This window comes from Natrix helvetica (assembly GCF_964273705.1).
Source record: "Natrix helvetica genome assembly, chromosome: 3".
NCBI lineage: Eukaryota > Metazoa > Chordata > Lepidosauria > Squamata > Natricidae > Natrix > Natrix helvetica.
Genome location: NC_138549.1, coordinates 59,272,025 through 59,290,393, shown reverse-complemented (window position 1 = coordinate 59,290,393; position 18,369 = coordinate 59,272,025). Strand labels below are relative to the sequence as shown.

The window sequence follows — 18,369 nt, the reverse complement described above, 5'->3', positions numbered from 1 at the left end:
TACCTGTCTCTCTGCTACATTTCATCGGCCCTGCCGGAGCTGCTGAATGTATTAGCTGGATTGGCGGTTGATTTCCCCAGGCTTATGGTCCTGGAGGATTTCAGTCTGCCTTCCATTGGCGAGACATCCGAGTCAGCTCGGGAGTTCATGGCTTCCATGACGGCTATGGACCTAACTCAGTTAATTCAAGACCCCACCCATAATGGGGGACACACGCTTGACCTGATTTTTGTCTCTGGGCAGTGGATGAATGATCTAGATATTTAGGGGATATTTCTATTCAACCCTTGTCATGGTCTGATCATTTCCTCATCAGGCTTGACTTCCATATTGCTACCCCTCGCTGCAGGGAGGCGGAACCGACTAGATGGTTCTGCCCCAGGCGCCTGATGGACCCCAAAAGGTTCCTGATGGAGCTTGGGATTTTTCCTGAATCTCTTGCTCACAACTCAACCAAAACCCTAGTGGAAGCCTGGGATAGGGCGGCCACTGGGGCCTTGGATCGCGTTGTGCCTTTGCGGCCTCTGACCCGGTGTCAATCCTGGGTGGCTCCCTGGTTTACCGAGGAGCTCCGGGAGATGAAACGCTGGTAAAGACGCCTAGAGAGTGGCTGGAGGGTCAGCCGGTCTGAATCTGATCGAACACTAGTAAGAATTCATATTAAATCCTACTTAGTGGCGATAAAAGCGGCAAAATGGCAACATTTTTCCGCTCTTTATCGCGTCCGCAGATAACTGCCCAGCCGCCCTGTTTAGGGTGACCCGCTCCTTACTTAACCAAGGAACTGGGAAATACCCCTTGCAGGGTAGGGCTGAAGAATTTGTTCAGTATCTGCAGGATAAAATCGCTCAGACAGGCTTGGACTCTGACTGGGTAGATTCGGGCGAGCCGACGGGGATGAATCTTGTGGAGACAATCTGGGATGAGTTTGACCCTGTGACCCCCGAGGGCATGGACAGGATTATGGGGAGACTCAGTGCTGCCACTTGTGTGCTGGACCCATGTCCCTCTTGGTTAGTTTCGGCTTCCCGGGAGGTGACACGAGGCTGGCTCCAGGCGATTACGAACGCTTCATTGAGAGAGGGGTTCTTTCCCACCGCCTTGAAGGAGGCGGTGGTGAGGCCCCTCCTTAAGAAGCCTTCCCTTGACCCAGCTTCTTTAGCCAACTATCGTCCGGTCTCCAACCTTCACTTTGTAGCAAAGGTTGTCGAGAGTGTGGTAGCCCGTCAGCTTCCCCAGTACCTGAGTGAAGCTGTCTACCTGGATCTGTTTCAGTCGGGTTTCAGGCCCAGGTACAGCATGGAGACGGCATTGGTTGCATTGGTTGATGATCTCTGGCGGGCCCGGGACAGGGGCTGCTCCTCTGTCCTAGTCCTATTAGACTTCTTGGCGGCTTTCGATACCATTGACCATGGTATCCTACTGCGACAACTCGGGAGGTTGGGCATGGGGGGCACCATTTTACAGTGGTTCTCCTCCTACCTGTCGAATTGGTCGCAGTTCGTGTTGACTGGAGTGCAGGGATCGACTCCCAGGCGCGTCACTTGTGGGGTGCCCCAGGGGTCGGTTCTCTCACCCCTCCTGTTCAACATATATATGAAACTGCTGGAAGAGATCATCCGTGGTTTTGGGGTACGGTATCATCAATATGCTGATGATACCCAACTTTTAATCTCTACCCCAAACCACCCAAACGATGCCTTCGACGTGATGTCCCGATGCCTAGAGGCTGTGCGGATCTGGATGGGGAGGAACAGGCTCAAGCTCAATCCCTCCAAGACTGAGTGGCTGTGGTTTCTGCCATCCCGATTTGTGCATGTTGTCCCATCTTTGATGATAGGGGGAGAAATTTTAGCCCCCTCAGAGAGGGCCCGCAATCTGGGAGTCCTCCTGGATATGCGGCTTAGTTTAGAAGAACACCTGACGGCCGTGACCAGGGAGGGCTTTTACCAGGTTCGCCTGGTATGTCAGTTGCGCCCCTTCCTGGACCGGGATGCTCTGTGCACAGTCACTCATGCCCTCGTCCTTTTTCGCCTGGACTACTGCAACGCTCTCTACATGGGGCTGCCCTTGAAGAGCACCTGGAGGCTTCAGCTGGTCCAGAATGCGGCCGCGCGGGTTATCATGGGGGTACCTAGGTACTCCCATGTTACACCCCTTTTAGGTGGCCTGCACTGGTTGCCGGTTGTTTTCCAGGTGCGATTCAAGGTATTTATTATGACCTTTAAAGCGCTCCATGGCTTAGGCCCAGGGTACCTGCGAGACCACCTACTGCCACCAGTAGCCTCCCACCGTCCAGTACAATCCCACAGAGTTGGCCTCCTCAGGGTGCCGTCAGCCAGACAGTGTTGGCTGGTGACCCCCAGGGGGAGAGCCTTCTCTGTGGGAGCGCCTTCCCTCTGGAATGAGCTGCCCCCGGAGCTTCGCATAATCCCCGACTTCCGGTCCTTCCGACACGCCCTAAAAAGTTGGCTTTTCCAGCAAGCCGGCCTGGCCTGTTAATTTTATCCAATTTTTTAAATGTTATTGTCATATTAATTGGGTTTCTTTTTTTGGATATTTATCTAATTTCCTTTTAACTTTTGTGATATGTGTTTTTTAATATTGTATGCCGCCCTGAGTCCTTTGGGAGAAGGGCGGCATATAAATCCAATAAAACAAACAAAACAAACAAACAAGCAAGCAAACTAATTGTCTCTTGCAAACTCCACTCCCCTTTAGCTTCTCTTTTATTTCCTCTGGGAGGGGCCATTCATCATCCACCTGTGGCCTTACCCCCATGTCGATCCCTGTTCTTTAGCTGTTCCCTTTGTCCGGCAACTCTGTGCATGTGCACACTGGAACAGGCTTCAGCTGTTCATCTGCCTCACTGATGTTTGACTCTGAAGACAGCTGATAACTGACATATGGCTCTGGCCCCCTCTCTGCCTCCGACACAGAGCCCTCATCAGAGCCTTCCCCAGACTCCAGGACTGACCCATGTTCTTCCCCAACCACCTCCCTGTCTGAATCTGCTGCCAGCTTTACTGGCCACTGACGGGCCACAACAACATCGTCCTTTTCCTCCCCTCACAGCACTCTTGAAGGTGGCCAAATAGACTGCTCTGGCGTTGATGACTGAGTTGGTTTAATGTCAATGGTCTGACCAGTGAACCCAAGAAAAATAGACACTTCTAAATCCCCAAAGCAAAACTTTGGGGCAATAAAGAATCAAAGCCAACTCTGGTTTTCCCATGCAATCCTTGTATAGTTAAATAATAGCTTCTCCTTCTCCCACCCCAGTTTGGTCACAGTGTCTAGTTATGAATAGTCCATTTGTTTTGGGAACAGTTCACTACTTGGTTCAACCTTGACAATAATTTTTACTACTGATAATTTCTCACAGCCTGTGGTTTGATTGAACCTGAACCTGTCAACACTACTGAGGAAACAGACATTGATGCTGTGGACATCAGACCGGGGAGTGATCACTTGGAGTTTACCAGGGGGGTGACAGACCTTGACGCTGTTGGTAAAGAGACGTCTGGTCTTCTTTGCATCAAGGTATATGTATCCTTGCCAGTGTTGGCTTATGTTCAAAGAAAACAGCTCTAGGAAGAGTATAGCTCTGCCTTTTATAGAATAAAAAAATCTAACTGACACATGGTCCGCTACCTTCCGTACGCTATTCTAATCCTAAACTGAAAGTCATCAGGAAAATAAATAAAATTCTTATGTTTTTGAATTGAAAAACTGATTTTTACTTTTTCTTGCATTGTTCATGAAAAAAATATCATTTTATTAATGGGAATTACCTATTCATATTTAATTTGTGGGGAATATATCATTCATTGGAAATAAATCAACCCTGCTCAGCATAGCCTTTCCCAAAGGAAGGTTATTGTAATACATGTTAGCCCATTCCAAGTGTTCTCAGCAAATGAGCTCTATTCTTGATGCCACACAATATTTAAAAACTTTGTACTTCAGAAGCACAGCATTTTCTGTTTTGCTGCCAGATGTCTACTCCTTTGCCTTCTCCATCTCCTCCATTTGATATTGGCAGGAAACAATGATATTTTAAAGTCTCTGATGTTAAAATGGCTACATATGTAGGTGACAAATTACTGGATACTTTCCATATTAGCCAGAATAATAGTATCAGATCCTCTTGGATCGAGGCCTCTCTGCATCGTCATGGTTAAATTGGGCAAAGAGAAAGTAATATGGATGGTTTCCCCAAAACTATGAATGAGCTGGAGTAGATTATCCTGTTTAGCTGTGCTTGCTGAGCTATGTGAGCACTAGAATCTCTGTGGTCTCCTTCCTAAAGTAGAGTGTAACTGTGTTTTGGTTGTGCCACTGTAGCTCCTCCGTTCTGCCTATTGGGTGGGGAAGAATTATGTTTCTGAAAAATAAGAGATATATACTGGGTATAGGAAAGTCTAAGCTGAATCCTGCATTGATCACTGCATCTGCTTTTTTCATAGGACTTGGTTCACAAAGATAATATCCTCATGGCTTCTCCTAAGATGCTTCTCTCTTCTTCTACCCAATTGCCTGTGCCAGAGGTTCCTCTCTCTGCTCATCACCAAATGCAGTTTCTGCAACAGCTTCTGCAGCAGCAGCAGCAACAGACTCAGTTCACTGTGGCTCAGGTTATTATCTGTTTTATAGGAAGATCTAATTCAGGGGTGTCAAACTCATGGCTCACAGGCTGGATGCATCATGCACTGGCCACGCTTACGTGGTTTAGCGAGGGGGAAAAGTTGCGATATGTCACAGGATGATGCCATGACAACGCGAATTTGAAACCACTGATCTAATTGAAGAAGGGACTGCATAGAAATCCTATACAAAATAATCTGAACCACATTAGTGTTCCAACCTGAGCTTGGCTAATAGCAGTTGCCTGTTCAATTGCAATCCTTTAGCTAAGGAAGAGCAAAATATTTGAAGGAATAGAACACTAGACCAGCAGTTTCAATGTCAACTTCATTGCATAGCTGTCATGGAATATCCTTGTCTTTGCTGCCAAGATACTAATGAAAATTTAAGAATATTTGGTGGTTGTTGAGAGAATACAACATTTGTTTTCTTACTGGAGACTGATATCACACTGAATGTTTTTATTCTTAAGCAAATATCTTGATTTCTCTTTAGTATCCAAGGACTTTGCAAATCATTTGGTGAGTGGGATCTTCCCGTTCCGAACTTGACCGAACACAGGTACGAACCTATTTAAGGACATACCTTGTGGCAATAAGAGCGGCCAAACGTCGACATTGTGCCGCTCTTATTGCGTCCGCAGATAACCGCCCTGCCGCCCTGTTTCGGGTGACCCGCTCCCTTCTGTCGCAGAGGCTGCGGGAAGCCCCTCTACAGGGCAGGGCAGAGGAATTTGGGAAATATCTGCAGGATAAAATCGCTCAAATCCGGAGGGAATGGGTCCCCCTCAGTGGGCTAGGAGGGACGCCCGAGGCGAGTCTTGGGACACCATTCTGGGAGGAGTTTGACGCTGTTGCCATCGAGGATTTGGACAGGTTGCGTGGGCGACTACGAGCTACCACATGTTCATTGGACCCGTGTCCCTGCTGGCTTGTACTGGCATCCTGGGAGGTTACACGAGACTGGCTCTTGGGACTAGTGAACGCTTCATTGGGCGAGGGGTCTTTACCGGCTGCCTTGAAAGAGGCGGTTGTGAGACCCTTACTCAAGAAGCCTTCCCTGGACCCAACGGAGCTAGCCAATTACCGTCCTGTCTCCAACCTTCCCTTTTTAGCGAAGGTTGTAGAGAGTGTGGTGGCCCAACAGTTCCCACGTCACCTGGAGGAAAATGATTATCTAGACCTGCGCCAGTCTGGCTTCCGACCCGAGCACAGCACAGAGACGGCCTTGGTCACGTTGGTAGATGATCTCTGGAGGGCCAGGGATAGGGGTTGTTCCTCTATCCTGGTCCTATTAGATCTCTCAGCGGCTTTTGATACCATCGACCATGGTATCCTACTGCACCGGCTGGAGGGCCTGGGGGTAAGGGGCACCGTTTTACGGTGGTTCTGCTCCTACCTCTCCGACCGGACGCAACGCGTGTTGGCAGGGGAGCAGAGGTCGACCCTGAGGCCTCTCACTTGTGGGGTGCCACAGGGGTCGGTCCTCTCGCCTCTCCTGTTCAACACATATATGAAGCCGCTGGGTGAGATCATTCGTGGTTTTGGGGTGGGATACCATCTGTACGCTGATGATACACAGCTGTACATCTCCACCCCGAACCACCCCAACGAGGCCGTCTAAATGATGTCCCGGTGTTTGGAAGCCGTACGGGTCTGGATGGGTGACAACAGACTCAAGCTCAACCCCTCCAAGACGGAGTGGCTGTGGCTTCCGGCCCCCCGGTTCAACCAGATGATCCCATCTCTGGCCATTGGGGGCGAGCAACTGGCCCCCATGGAGTGGGCGCGCAATTTGGGCGTCCTCCTGGATGCCCGGCTGTCCATGGATGACCATGTGGCAGCCGTGGCGAGGGGGGCGTTCCACCAGGTTCGCCTGGTGTGCCAAATGCGCCCCCTATTGGACCGGGATGCCCTTCGCAAAGTCACTCACGCATTGGTGACGTCCCGCCTAGACTACTGCAATGCTCTCTACATGGGGCTTCCCTTGAGATGCACCCGAAGACTACAGCTGGCCCAGAATGCGGCCGCGCGGGTGATTATGGGGAGTACCAGATACTCCCATATAACACCTCTCCTGCGCGAGCTGCACTGGCTCCCTGTGGTCTATCGGGTGCGTTTCAAGGTGTTGATCACCATCTTCAAACGCTCCATGGCACAGGACCTAGCTACCTGCAGGATCGCATCCTGCCCCATACATCCCTACGACCAATTCGCTCTCACAGAGAGGGACTTCTCCGGGTGCCGTCCACTAAGCAGTGCCAAAGGGCGGCGCCCAGGAGCAGGGCCTTCTCTGTGATGGGCCCAGCCCTCTGGAATGACCTCCCCCCCGACATTAGGATTACTACCGACCTCCGCTCCTTCCGTTCAAAACTCAAGACCCACCTTTTTCAACTAGCCGGCCTGGCTCAACCATAGTTCCATTTTAATCCTCCTGGCAATCTTTTAAACTTGTAATTTTATATTGGAGTATTTTAATTTTTAATCTTATTATTACTATTTCTATGTACTGTAATGATTGTTGTGTGATTTTTTTACCTCCTCCGTGGAATGTTTAATTGTATAATATGTGCTTTTTTATTTATTGTACGCTGCCCCGAGTCCCTTCGTTGAGAGGGAGCGGCTAACAAATCTAATAAATTCAATTCAATTCAATTCATCTTCTTCTCACTCTAGTGCAGATCCTAAAGAGAGTTTCACTAGCTATCTCAGTGAAAGTAATCTTGAAGTATATTCAACCTCTATTCATATCTATATTCTGAGTGTGAGTTTCTGTCGGAAAGACAAATCTTCTTTATTGTCTACTTCTCACTGCAGTTGTGTATAACCATGTGCATTTTGTCTCTGTTCTGCAGGTACATCTGTTGAAAGACCAATTAGCTACAGAGGCAGCTGCCCGCCTTGAGGCCCAGGCTCGAGTACACCAGCTCTTGCTTCAGAATAAGGACCTTCTCCAGCATATATCACTTCTGGTAAAGCAAGTGCAGGAACTGGAGGCAAAACTGCTCAGATTCAACACCAGTAAGAGCTCTTCCTTCTCCTGTCTATAAAAACCATTTCTTTTCCTGTTTTAGTTTTCTGTTCAGAACACACTTTCCATTTGTTTTTAGTGCTGTATTCTTTTTTACAGCAAGTTATATTTGTACCAAATGTAAATTAATTGAATTACTTGAGGAAAAATTAAAGTCCCTATAGGAAAAAGCAAAGGGTCCAGAGCAGTGGTGTCAAACTCAAGGCCCGTGTGCAGAATCCAGCCTGTGGGGTGCTTAAATCCAGACCATGGGGTTGGCCTGGAAATATCAACTGACTGGCCTGCAGTGCTTCTGCTGGCCAAAACGGGCCACATGCGGCCCTCCCACAGCCAGTTTTTGGCTGGCAGAGTCTTCTGGAGGCCAGATAAACCAAAAATGGGCTGAGGGGGGACTCCGGAGGTTCCCTTGTGGCCCATTTTTGGACAGCACAGTCCTCTGAAAGCCTGAAAGGCTAAAAACACAGTGTGGGAAAGCCCCCTGCATCCCATTTTCATCTGGCAGAGTGCTGCAGGAGGCCATGGAGGATGAAAAAACTCATCTTTAATTAAGGACTCTTTCAGCGACATTAGTAGGTTGTCAGCTACCTCTGAAGTAGATTTTTTTTTGAGCCCTGGTGATATCAGAGGCTGAGAGTTGATTAGAGGGGATGACTGGGCTAATGACTTCTGTTTTGGAGCTATTTTATTGAGGCAGCTGGGAGAGGGCATGCCCCCCCCCCCGAGATAGCATGTGAAATTAAATTGGTTGAAGTATTGAGCCCATCGTAATAGTTTGGGGGATAATTTTCAGGTGTTTTCAAAGCCTTAATACTTTGAAGGGAGGCTTACTGCCTTTCAGAAAGTGTCCCACATGAGGAGGACCAGCGCATGATGTAAGCCTCATTTTCCCAGACCACCCATTGATGCTCAGCATTCGATAGTTTTCTAGAGATGTAAGTGCATGACTACAAAGCCTGTCAATGGTTTTTTTGTAATAGAACAACTCCGAGTGCCACGTCAGTGCATCGGCTTGGATAACAAATGGGGCATTTGGGTCTGGGTGTTTCAGTACAGGTTCGGCTGCAAGCAAGCATTTGAGTTTCTCAAAATCTACTTGGTGTCAGGCCTGCCTCCCTTCAATATCCAAGAAAGAGAGAGTCGACAGGAAGTTCTTCAGCTGGACAGGCATGGGGGGGGGGGCTCTCAAGAGCCTCACATGAACCCTGTCTGACAAACCAACTTCAAGGTCCGTTTGGACCGGAACTCCCCCTGGAGGGGGGGGGGCAAAAAGGACAGCGTCTCATTAGACCAAGGGGGAGGCAACAGAGCTGTCGCAGGTTGGAGATTTGTCTTTTGAGTTGGAGTCGGGGTGACAGCCTATAAATATAGCTGACAAGATGCTGAACTTCTTGTTAAAGCAAAAGTAGAGATGAACGGCCGGTAAGATCATTTATCTAACCCATAGCCATAAATCAAATCTGGAAAAGGCAAAGAAATCTTGAGAACATAAATAATATTGATGGTCAGATTGGGACTTTTCCAGAAAGAAGGAAGGAAGGAAGGAAGGAAGGAAGGAAGGAAGGAAGGGAAAGAAAGAAAGAAAGAAGAAAGAAAGAAAGAAAGAAAGAAAGAAAGAAAGAAAGAAAGAAAGAAAGAAAGAAAGAAGAAGAGTTAAAACACCAGCTCCCCCCCCCCCCCCAAAAGAAAGTTATTTACTCGAAACAATTTTTGGACAGAAAGGAGGAAGCAGAGAAATGACAAATCCACTCAAATATAAATTTTAAACTTGGTTTTGGATTTGAAAAAGAAACCAAACAATTTGAAAGATTTATTCTGTTTGAACTTTTTCCATATTTTTTTTATTTTTGAATAAACACAAACAGACAAAACACAACAAACACCACAAAAATATATTCCATTACAAATTATAAAAAGTGTGTCAATTGGTTACAAAGAGCTTTCGTGCATCCCTTCCACAGTCATCACCTACAATTCATATCCTTATATATTTTAAATTAAATATATTTATGTATATGTATATTACTATCATCATACCTCAATCTTCATATGACTATAATTGTTTTTATGTCCCTTTATATAAAATATTCCAAAATTTAAAGCAAAACCACATGAGGGCATTCCATTATCTATTTTCAATATCATCCAGCAACATTACATGTTTATAACACTTTCTAAATAAAAATTAATTATGTTTAATAACAAAGTTTCTAAACCTCCTTTCTTAATCACTGTTTACAATTTATATCCAATTTCCCTTTTATCATGTCAATACAAATATTACATTATTATCATTATCAATTATTTATTTAGTAATATCCATCATCATTTCATTTTTTTGTCTTAGTTTAAATTTAACTTACTCTTTTTTTAACATTATAAGCTTTCATACATAACAGAATTTCTAAACTTCCTTTCATGATCACCAAATTTCCTCTTATCAAACCAATACATATACATACATTGTTATCATTATCAATTATTTATCTAACTATATCCATTATCACTTCATTTTTAACATAATGCTCTAATTTTAACTAAATTTGACTAATATTTTGTTATTAGTTTTCATATCTCAACCTGTGTCTTTCCAGTAGTAGTGCAGTCTTATGTCTTTTGCCATTTGTGGAATTAGTCTTCTGGTTATTTCCTTAATCAAATTTGTGTGGACTTCTCTTCGCAACTTGTTGCTTTTTATGTATCTTGTAAAATCTCGACCCTCCGTCAGCTTCTTTAATCAGCTTATCTTTGATTATCAGTAGTGCTTTTGTTAAAGATTCTCTCCTTGAATCCATCAATTCTTTTCTTTTTTCTTCTTCTATACCTTGAAATCTGGGGTAGAGCTCCTTTCCATCTATCTTCCCTTTCCATGTTCCACTCTTTCCATCTCCAACCACACTCAGTTCACCATCAGCATCCACAATTATCTTGCCTCTTTGTTCATTTCTTCCCTGGGATTTTAGGACTCTAACCTCCACTTTTTCCATTTGCTGGATATCTTCAACTCTTCCATTGAATTTCACTGCATTACAATCTATATTTTCCAATCTCTTCTCAATTCTCTCTGTTGTTTCTAATAATTTTTGAATTTCCGTTGCAACATAATCTGTTGTAATGTTATGGTTTCTTTTTGGAGCTCTGCCATTCTTCCAACTAGTAAACACTGCCACTCTAATTTCAAAACAAGGTTTTGTTTTCACTTCTCTCCAGCTGCCAAAGAAGCATCCAAAGAGCACCTGCATAAACAACCCATGCTCTTCTCCTTATCTCTTCTGTAAACAAGCTGAAGGCTTTGAAGTGCAAAGTCAAAATGATCAAAGAGAAAAAAGAGAAAGCAATATTTCCAGGACTCAATCACCAATCTCCAAGTGGCAGTGCAACTTCTTTTCCCTCTGATATTACTACCCTTTTTATATTCCTTTTATATCTTCTTTATATTCCAGGCTTAAAAGAAACAAAATTCTTAAATGGAGCAAAATAGAGAGAAAAAACCCATCCAAACCAATATTATAAAAATAAAGAAAAAGATTTAATCCATAGGTAAAAAAAAGAAATAGAAGAAGAAAAACCAATACTTTCACTTTAAAAAGTAGAAAATATTTGCAAAACTTCCATCCATAAAAGAAAATGAAAAAAAAAGGATAACAGACTGTCCAATATAGCTTAATTTCGCCGCTTATTTTCTTTTCTTTGCAAGTTTAATTTAATTTTGATTTTCTTTTGGGCAGTCTCGTTTATAACAAAATTTCCTCACCAGATGGACACACTTTCTCTTTCCGCTTTCCTCCTGTTGTGGAGCTGTCCCAACTTCAGCAGCTTTTGACTGCGCTTTTGTAGCCAGCAAGAAGAGATTCTCTCGGATCAATCAGGGACTTTGCAATGTCCCTGAGATCAAGATGTACTCTTCCCTGTCACCGTCTCTTCGGGATGGTTTAGGTCCAAAAGGACTGTCCAGCGGCAAAAAAATTGACTGCGATCTCAGAGCTCCGAGATCGCACGTCGTACCGTTGCAACGTCAGCTCCTGTCTCCAATCATTGCTTTTTATATTCCAATATTGGGTCGCTTATTATGAATCAGGCATCGTTAGGAAACTTGACAGCCATCTTTTGCTTTTAAATATCGGGGGTGGCAAAAGGTCTATCCAAAGAGAGCTGGGGAGCAGCCTGACATCAGACATTAAAGCCGAGATGAGCGAAGCAGGAGGAGATAAGTAATCAACCCTTAAAAACAACTAAAGCTGAGCCCCCATCCCTATGCCCAGAAAAAAGGGAAAGGCCCTAAGGAAACTGGGAAGAGTGGAGGGGATGCTGAACTGAAATCAAGCCAGGCTCCCAAAGCCCCAAATGGAGCCCCTGCGAAGTTCCGTAGAGCAACAAAGGGAGGAATTTGACTGGGTCACCCTCCATGAAGAAAGGCCATTATGCATGCCAAAAGAGAGGGGAGGAGCAGTGGATCCTCTTGAGATGACGAGAAGCACACGGGAATGCAGCTCCTCTTCTCCACCCATAAGAAGGAAGATGAAGCCAGTGCCTCTCCCACATAGCACAGGGCAGACAATCTCTCCCCTCCCTCCGAACTAGAACTGAGAAGTATCTTCAGACATAACAAACGCAAGCATACAGAGGCCAACAGGAGGAGGGAAGGGCACTGTTGATTTAACCACCCCGGTTAAAGGAAAGTTTGATAGGGACCCAGACCAGTTAGCCCTATTCCTTGACTCAGCTGAGATCCACCTAGAATGCTATGGACACCTCTACTCATCCCCCAGAGCCATAGTGAATACTATCGCAGAAGCACTAGAGGGAGAGGCAAGAGAATGGCCCACCCAATCCGGTTCTAACAGGTTGATAGGTCCATAATGTGGGGAGCCTATGCCACCCACCTGACCGAACTAGAGCTAGTGAATCACTGGGAAATAATTCGATTCATAATAGCCCCCAAAATGACAGATGCAGTCATATTGGGACCTCCTGGCTAGACAAGTGGGGACTGACCATCTGGTGGCAAGGAGGTACCCGCAGACTTAGGATACAAAAGGGACCCAACCTCTTTTCCGCCAGCAAGCAGAAATACCACCCAAGCAGGGAACCCCCCAAAAGAGCACACCAGAACATCTGGGAGCCACATCCAATGAAACCCCAGAGACCAAATAGACCCCAGGAGAATATCAGGACCTCGCAGAAGTATTCAGCGAGACCAAATGCAACATTCTGCTGCCCCCACCACCACCACCATGAGGCAGATTGTGCCATTGAAATCATCCCCGAGGCAAAACTACCCAAACCCAAGCTGTACGCCTTGGCACCCTGAGAAATGCAAGAAATGTGCAAATGCATAGACAAAAACCTCACAGAAGGGTTCATCGAGCCAGCCAAGCCATGGGTCGCGGCACCAGTCCTCTTCAAAGAGAAAAAAGATGAAACTATGAGACTGTGTGTGGACTTTTGAAGGATAAATACTGTGTGCGTACACAACCTATACCCGCTCCCCCTCATGAAAGATATGCTATTTCACTTGGCCAAGGGAAAAGTCTTCACCAAATTAGACCTCAGAAAGGCATGCTACCAAATAGGGATCAGGGAAGGAGATGAGTGGAAAACAGTGTTCAACTGCCTTTTACGGACCTTCCAATTCAAAGTGATACCTTTCAGACTACAGAAAGCCCCAGCAGTGTTCATGCAGTTAATAAACGAGGTGCTGCACAAGCACCTCTACAGGGTCCCTGTCTACTTGGTTGACATCCTCTGAGACCTGAGACCATGGACGACCACATATCTAGGACGACCAAATTGTCCTAGATGGTTCCGCCCCAGGCGTCTGATGGAACCGGATAGGTTCCAGACGGAGCTTGGGCCACTTCCTGTGGACCTGACCCGCTCCCAGATTGAGGACTTGGTGGCTGCATGGAATAGTGCGGCTGCTGGGGCCTTAGACCGGGTTGCGCCTTTGCGGCCTCTCCGGTGACAACGAACCGCCCTGGCTCCCTGGTTTAATGAGGAGCTAAGGGCGATGAAACGCCACAAGAGACGCCTAGAGAGCAGATGGAGATCCTCTCGCTCCGAATTTGACCGAACACAGGTAAGAACCTACTTAAGGACTTACCTTGTGGCATTAAGAGTGGCCAAACGTCGATATTGCGCCACTCTTATTGCGTCTGCAGAGAACCGCCCTGCCGCCCTGTTTCGGGTGACCCCCTCCCTCTTGTCACAGAGGCAGCGGGACCCCCCTTTGCAGGGCAGGGCAGAGGAATTTGGGGGATATCTGCAGGATAAAATCGCTCAAATCCGGAGGGAATGGGCCCCCTTCAGTGCTCCAGGTGGGACGTCTGAGGCGAGTCTTGAGAGACCATGCTGGGAGGAGTTTGACTCTGTTGCCACCGAGGATTTGGACAGGCTGCGTGGGCGACTGCGAGCCACCACATGTTTATTGGACCCGTGTCCCTCTTGGCTTGTACTGGCATCCTGGGAGGTCACACGAGGCTGGCTATTGGGACTTGTGAACGCTTCATTGAGTGAGGGTTTCCTGCCAGCCGCCTTGAAAGAGGCGGTTGTGAGGCCCTTGCTCAAGAAGCCTTCTCTGGACCCAATGGAGCTAGCAAATTATCGTCCTGTCTCCAACCTTCCTTTTTTAACGAAGGTTGTAGAGAGTGTGGTGGCTCAGCAGTTCCCATGTCACCTGGAGGAAAATGATTATCTAGACCCGCGCCAGTCCGGCTTCCGGCCCGGGCACAGCACAGAGACGGCCTTGGTCACGTTGGTGTATGATCTCTGGAGGGCCAGAGATAGGGGTTGTTCCTCTATCCTGGTCCTATTAGACCTCTCAGTGGCTTTTGATACCATCGACCATGGTATCCTACTGCGCCGGTTGGAGGGGTTGGGGGTAAGGGGCACCGTGTTGCGGTGGTTCTGCTCCTACCTCTCCGACCGGACGCAATGTGTGTTGGCAGGGGAGCAGAGGTCGACCCTGAGGCCGCTCACTTGTGGGGTGCCACAGGGGTTGGTCCTCTCGCCTCTCCGGTTCAACACATATGAAGCCGCTGGTCGAGATCATCCGTGGTTTTGGGGTGGGATACCATCTGTACGCTGATGATACACAGCTGTACATTTCCACCCCAAACCACCCCAACGAGGCCGTCGAAGTGATGTCCCGGTGTTTGGAAGCCGTACGGGTCTGGATGGGAGACAACAGACTCAGACTCAACCCCTCCAAGACGGAGTGGCTGTGGCTACCGGCCCCCCGGTTCAACCAGTGCATTCCATCGCTGGCCATTGGGGGCGAGCAACTGGCCCCCGTGGAGCGGGCGTGCAATTTGGGTGTCCTCCTAGATGCCCGGCTGTCTATGGATGACCATGTGGCAGCCGTGGCGAGGGGGGCGTTCCACCAGGCTCGCCTGGTGCGCCAATTGCGCCCCCTATTGGACCGGGATGCCCTCCGCACAGTCACTCACGCGCTGGTGACGTCCCGCCTGGACTACTGTAATGCTCTCTACATGGGGCTCCCTTTGAGATGCACCCGGAGACTGCAACTGGTCCAGAATGCGGCCGCGCGGGCAATCATGGGGAGAACGAGGTTCTCCCATATAACACCTCTCCTGCGCGAGCTGCACTGGCTCCCTGTGGTCTACCGGGTGCGCTTCAAGGTGTTAGTTACCACCTTTAAAACGCTCCATGGCACAGGACCTAGCTATTTGCGGGATCGCATTGTGCCCCATACATCCCTGCGACCAATTCGCTCTCACAGAGAGGGACTCCTCCGGGTGCCGTCCACCAGGCAGTGTCAGAGGGCGGCGCCCAGGAGTAGGGCCTTCTCTGTGATAGGCCCAGCCCTCTGGAATGACCTCACCCCAGACATCAGGATAACGACCGATCTCCGCTCCTTCCGCACGAAACTCAAGACCCACCTGTTCCAACTAGCCGGCCTGGCTTAATCAGAACCTTCTAAACTCCCTGGCAATTTTAATTTTTGTAAATGTAAATTTTGGGGTTTTTTAAATTGTTTTAACTGTTTTAACTTATTGCTATTTATTTTAACCTAGTGGCTATTCATTTGTATCTGATGTGTTAAACATTGATGTTACCTCCTCCATGCCACACCTGTATATTTGATTTGATTGTACGTCGCCCCAAGTCCCTTTGCGGAGAGGGGGCGACTGATAAATCAAATAAATAAATAATAAATAAATAAATAATAAATAAATAAATAAATAAATAAATAAATAAATAAATAAATAAATAAATAAATAAATAAATAAATAAATAAATAAATAAATAAATAAATAAATAATAAATAAATAAATAAATAAATAAATAAATAAATAAATAAATCTCTGGTCCGTCAAGTACTGGGAAAACTTCTGGCAGCCAACCTGTATGTCAAGCTATCAAAATGTGAATTCCACCGTGAGCGACTAGACCAGCGATGGCGAACCTTTTTTGGCTCGCGTGCCATAAGTGGGGGGAGCGCGGGGGGGGGTCGTGTGCGGGCGTGCCGCACCCATAATGCAAGGCGCCCCCCAGTGCGCATGCGCGCACAACGCACCCATTTTTGCATGCTTTTTTCGCCCTCCCCAGGCTCCAGAGGCTTTATAGGAGCCTGGGGAGGGTGAAAAGAGCCTCCCCCGGCCCCCGGAGGCCCTCCGGAGGCTTCAGGGAACGTCCGGAGGCTTGCCAAGATTGCCAAACTCCTGACAGACCTCCTGAAGACAGAGAACCCAGAAACAAAACCTCACCCAAGACAATCTCTACAGTGAGACCTAACCTGCCAAAAGGCATTCGAGACACTGAAAGAAATGTTTGCAAAGGACCCAGTGCTGAAGCATCTTGATCCAGAGCAACCTTTTGTGATCCAAGCAGATGCCAGTGACATGGCAGTGGGAGCGGTGCTACACCAAAGAAACAACCAAGGAAACTTACAACTATTCACCTATACCTCCTGCAAGCTCACAGAAACAGAGAAACGATGGGCGTCTTCTTTTGTCTCTGTACCTTGACACCTGACCGGAAGCAGAGGGGTGTACATTCCAGCGTGGAAGATGAAGATTGGACCATGTGATGAATTATGGAGTGTGGGGATAGATAATGAACTTTCAACTGGGTGAACCCACAGGATGTACATTAGAGTTGAAATTTCACAGCATAATGCCAACATGTCTGTCTTATTAAATTGGAGTTTTAAGGATAACTTTGCCTGGGACAATGATTTAATTCTGCATGATATTTGGAACGCTGACATTATTTCAACTCTCACATAATTTTTTTTTAACTTTCATAGGGGTACTGAATCCCAGTTCTGACCCAATCCTGGGCAGGACGAAAATTCAGTGAAGATGGAGGAAGGAAAGAATGCAGCAGAGAAGGCTAAGGATAACAGATCGCTTATTTTTGTCGAAAATATCTATGCACCTTCTAAAGAAATAGTTCAACTTGCAGAGGTGAGGGAAAGGGAACTTCAGCTGGGCGCCCGGCGAAAGGAACCGAAACCAAGATTTTCCTCACAGACGGAATTAGACCTGCGAGATGAAGCTTCGGGATTTATAGCTTCTCAGGAATGCCTGCTAGAAGGAGAGAGCCCCCCCAAGGGAACTCCGACAGACGACTGGAGGATGGGGAGAAGAGCTAATGAATGGAGGTCTCAACCGCTCTCACCCAGCCATTTGTTGATGGGCCTTCAAGACCAATTCCGACGCCTAAATGTGAGTGAAGAAAAAAACCTGGGGCCCCCAGAACCACCCGGGTGGAGCCTAGCAAAGCCCACACTATCCTTTCGCAGCAGAGAAACTGCTGCGCAGTGGAGTGTAGACCTTGGTTCTTTCCACACAGCCACCAGCGAATCAGCACCCCCCCCCTCCTGGAGTGCAACCAAGTTGGGAAGTAAAATCTAACCAGCCGAAAGGGGCCTGGAGCACTTCCACCTCCCCCCCTCTGCAAAGTGGTGGCTCTGAACCCATGAATCAAGCCAATCCAGGTTGGGCTTTCTTCCCGGTTCATGGATGGGCTGAATGCCAGTGGACGCCTGCCCCTTCCCAACTAATGGCGCCACCCCAAATAGCTGCCCCTAGGCAAAGCCAGGGACTGGGACCACCACAGGGTCCAGCCCCCCCACCAATGCCTCAGCAGGCTTTTGCCCAACCGATGGGTGTGGCCCGACAAAGGGGCTTACCACCCCAAGCAGCAGGCCAACAGGTTGCTCCGGTTCAACCACCAGCACCCCCTCCTCCTCCAACACCCCCAAGGTTCCGTGCAACCTACGATGGAAGCCAAGACAAGCTAGCTTACTTTATGAATCGAGTATTGGCATACGTTGACCAAGTAGGCCCACAATACCTGACGGATCGAGAACTGATCCAAGAAATAGCAGAGGGGATGAATGAGGAGAGGCTGCACAATGGATAGCGGAACTCCATGAAGAAGCAGCTCCTGAGTTAGATAATGTAACGGGGTTCATCCAACTGATGCGTGCCCGATTTTACGATGTGGCCCAACAGGTAGATGCTGAAGACCAGATCCAGGAATTACGACAGGGGGGTCGGCCGGTCAAAGAATTAGTTTGGGAGAATAGCTGGGAGACTACGATACTGGCCAGAAAGACTATTGGTCTATACCTGTGATGGTGAACCTATGGCACACGCGCTGGCCAGCTGAGTTAACCTTTTTAAAAGCTATTTTTCGCTTTCCCCAGGCTCCAGAGGCTTTATA

At 47.4% G+C, this 18,369-nt stretch overlaps 1 protein-coding gene across 1 annotated transcript in view; it reads left to right on the top strand.

Annotated features, from left to right (window-relative positions):
* The window catches only part of LOC309388801 (carboxyl-terminal PDZ ligand of neuronal nitric oxide synthase protein-like), a 140,990-nt gene that overhangs the window by 89,039 nt on the left and 33,582 nt on the right, over positions 1 to 18,369 (top strand). The window contains 3 exon segments of the mRNA XM_081946444.1: positions 3,386 to 3,543; positions 4,470 to 4,637; positions 7,502 to 7,667. Coding sequence (XP_081802570.1) covers positions 3,386 to 3,543; positions 4,470 to 4,637; positions 7,502 to 7,667 — 492 coding nt within the window.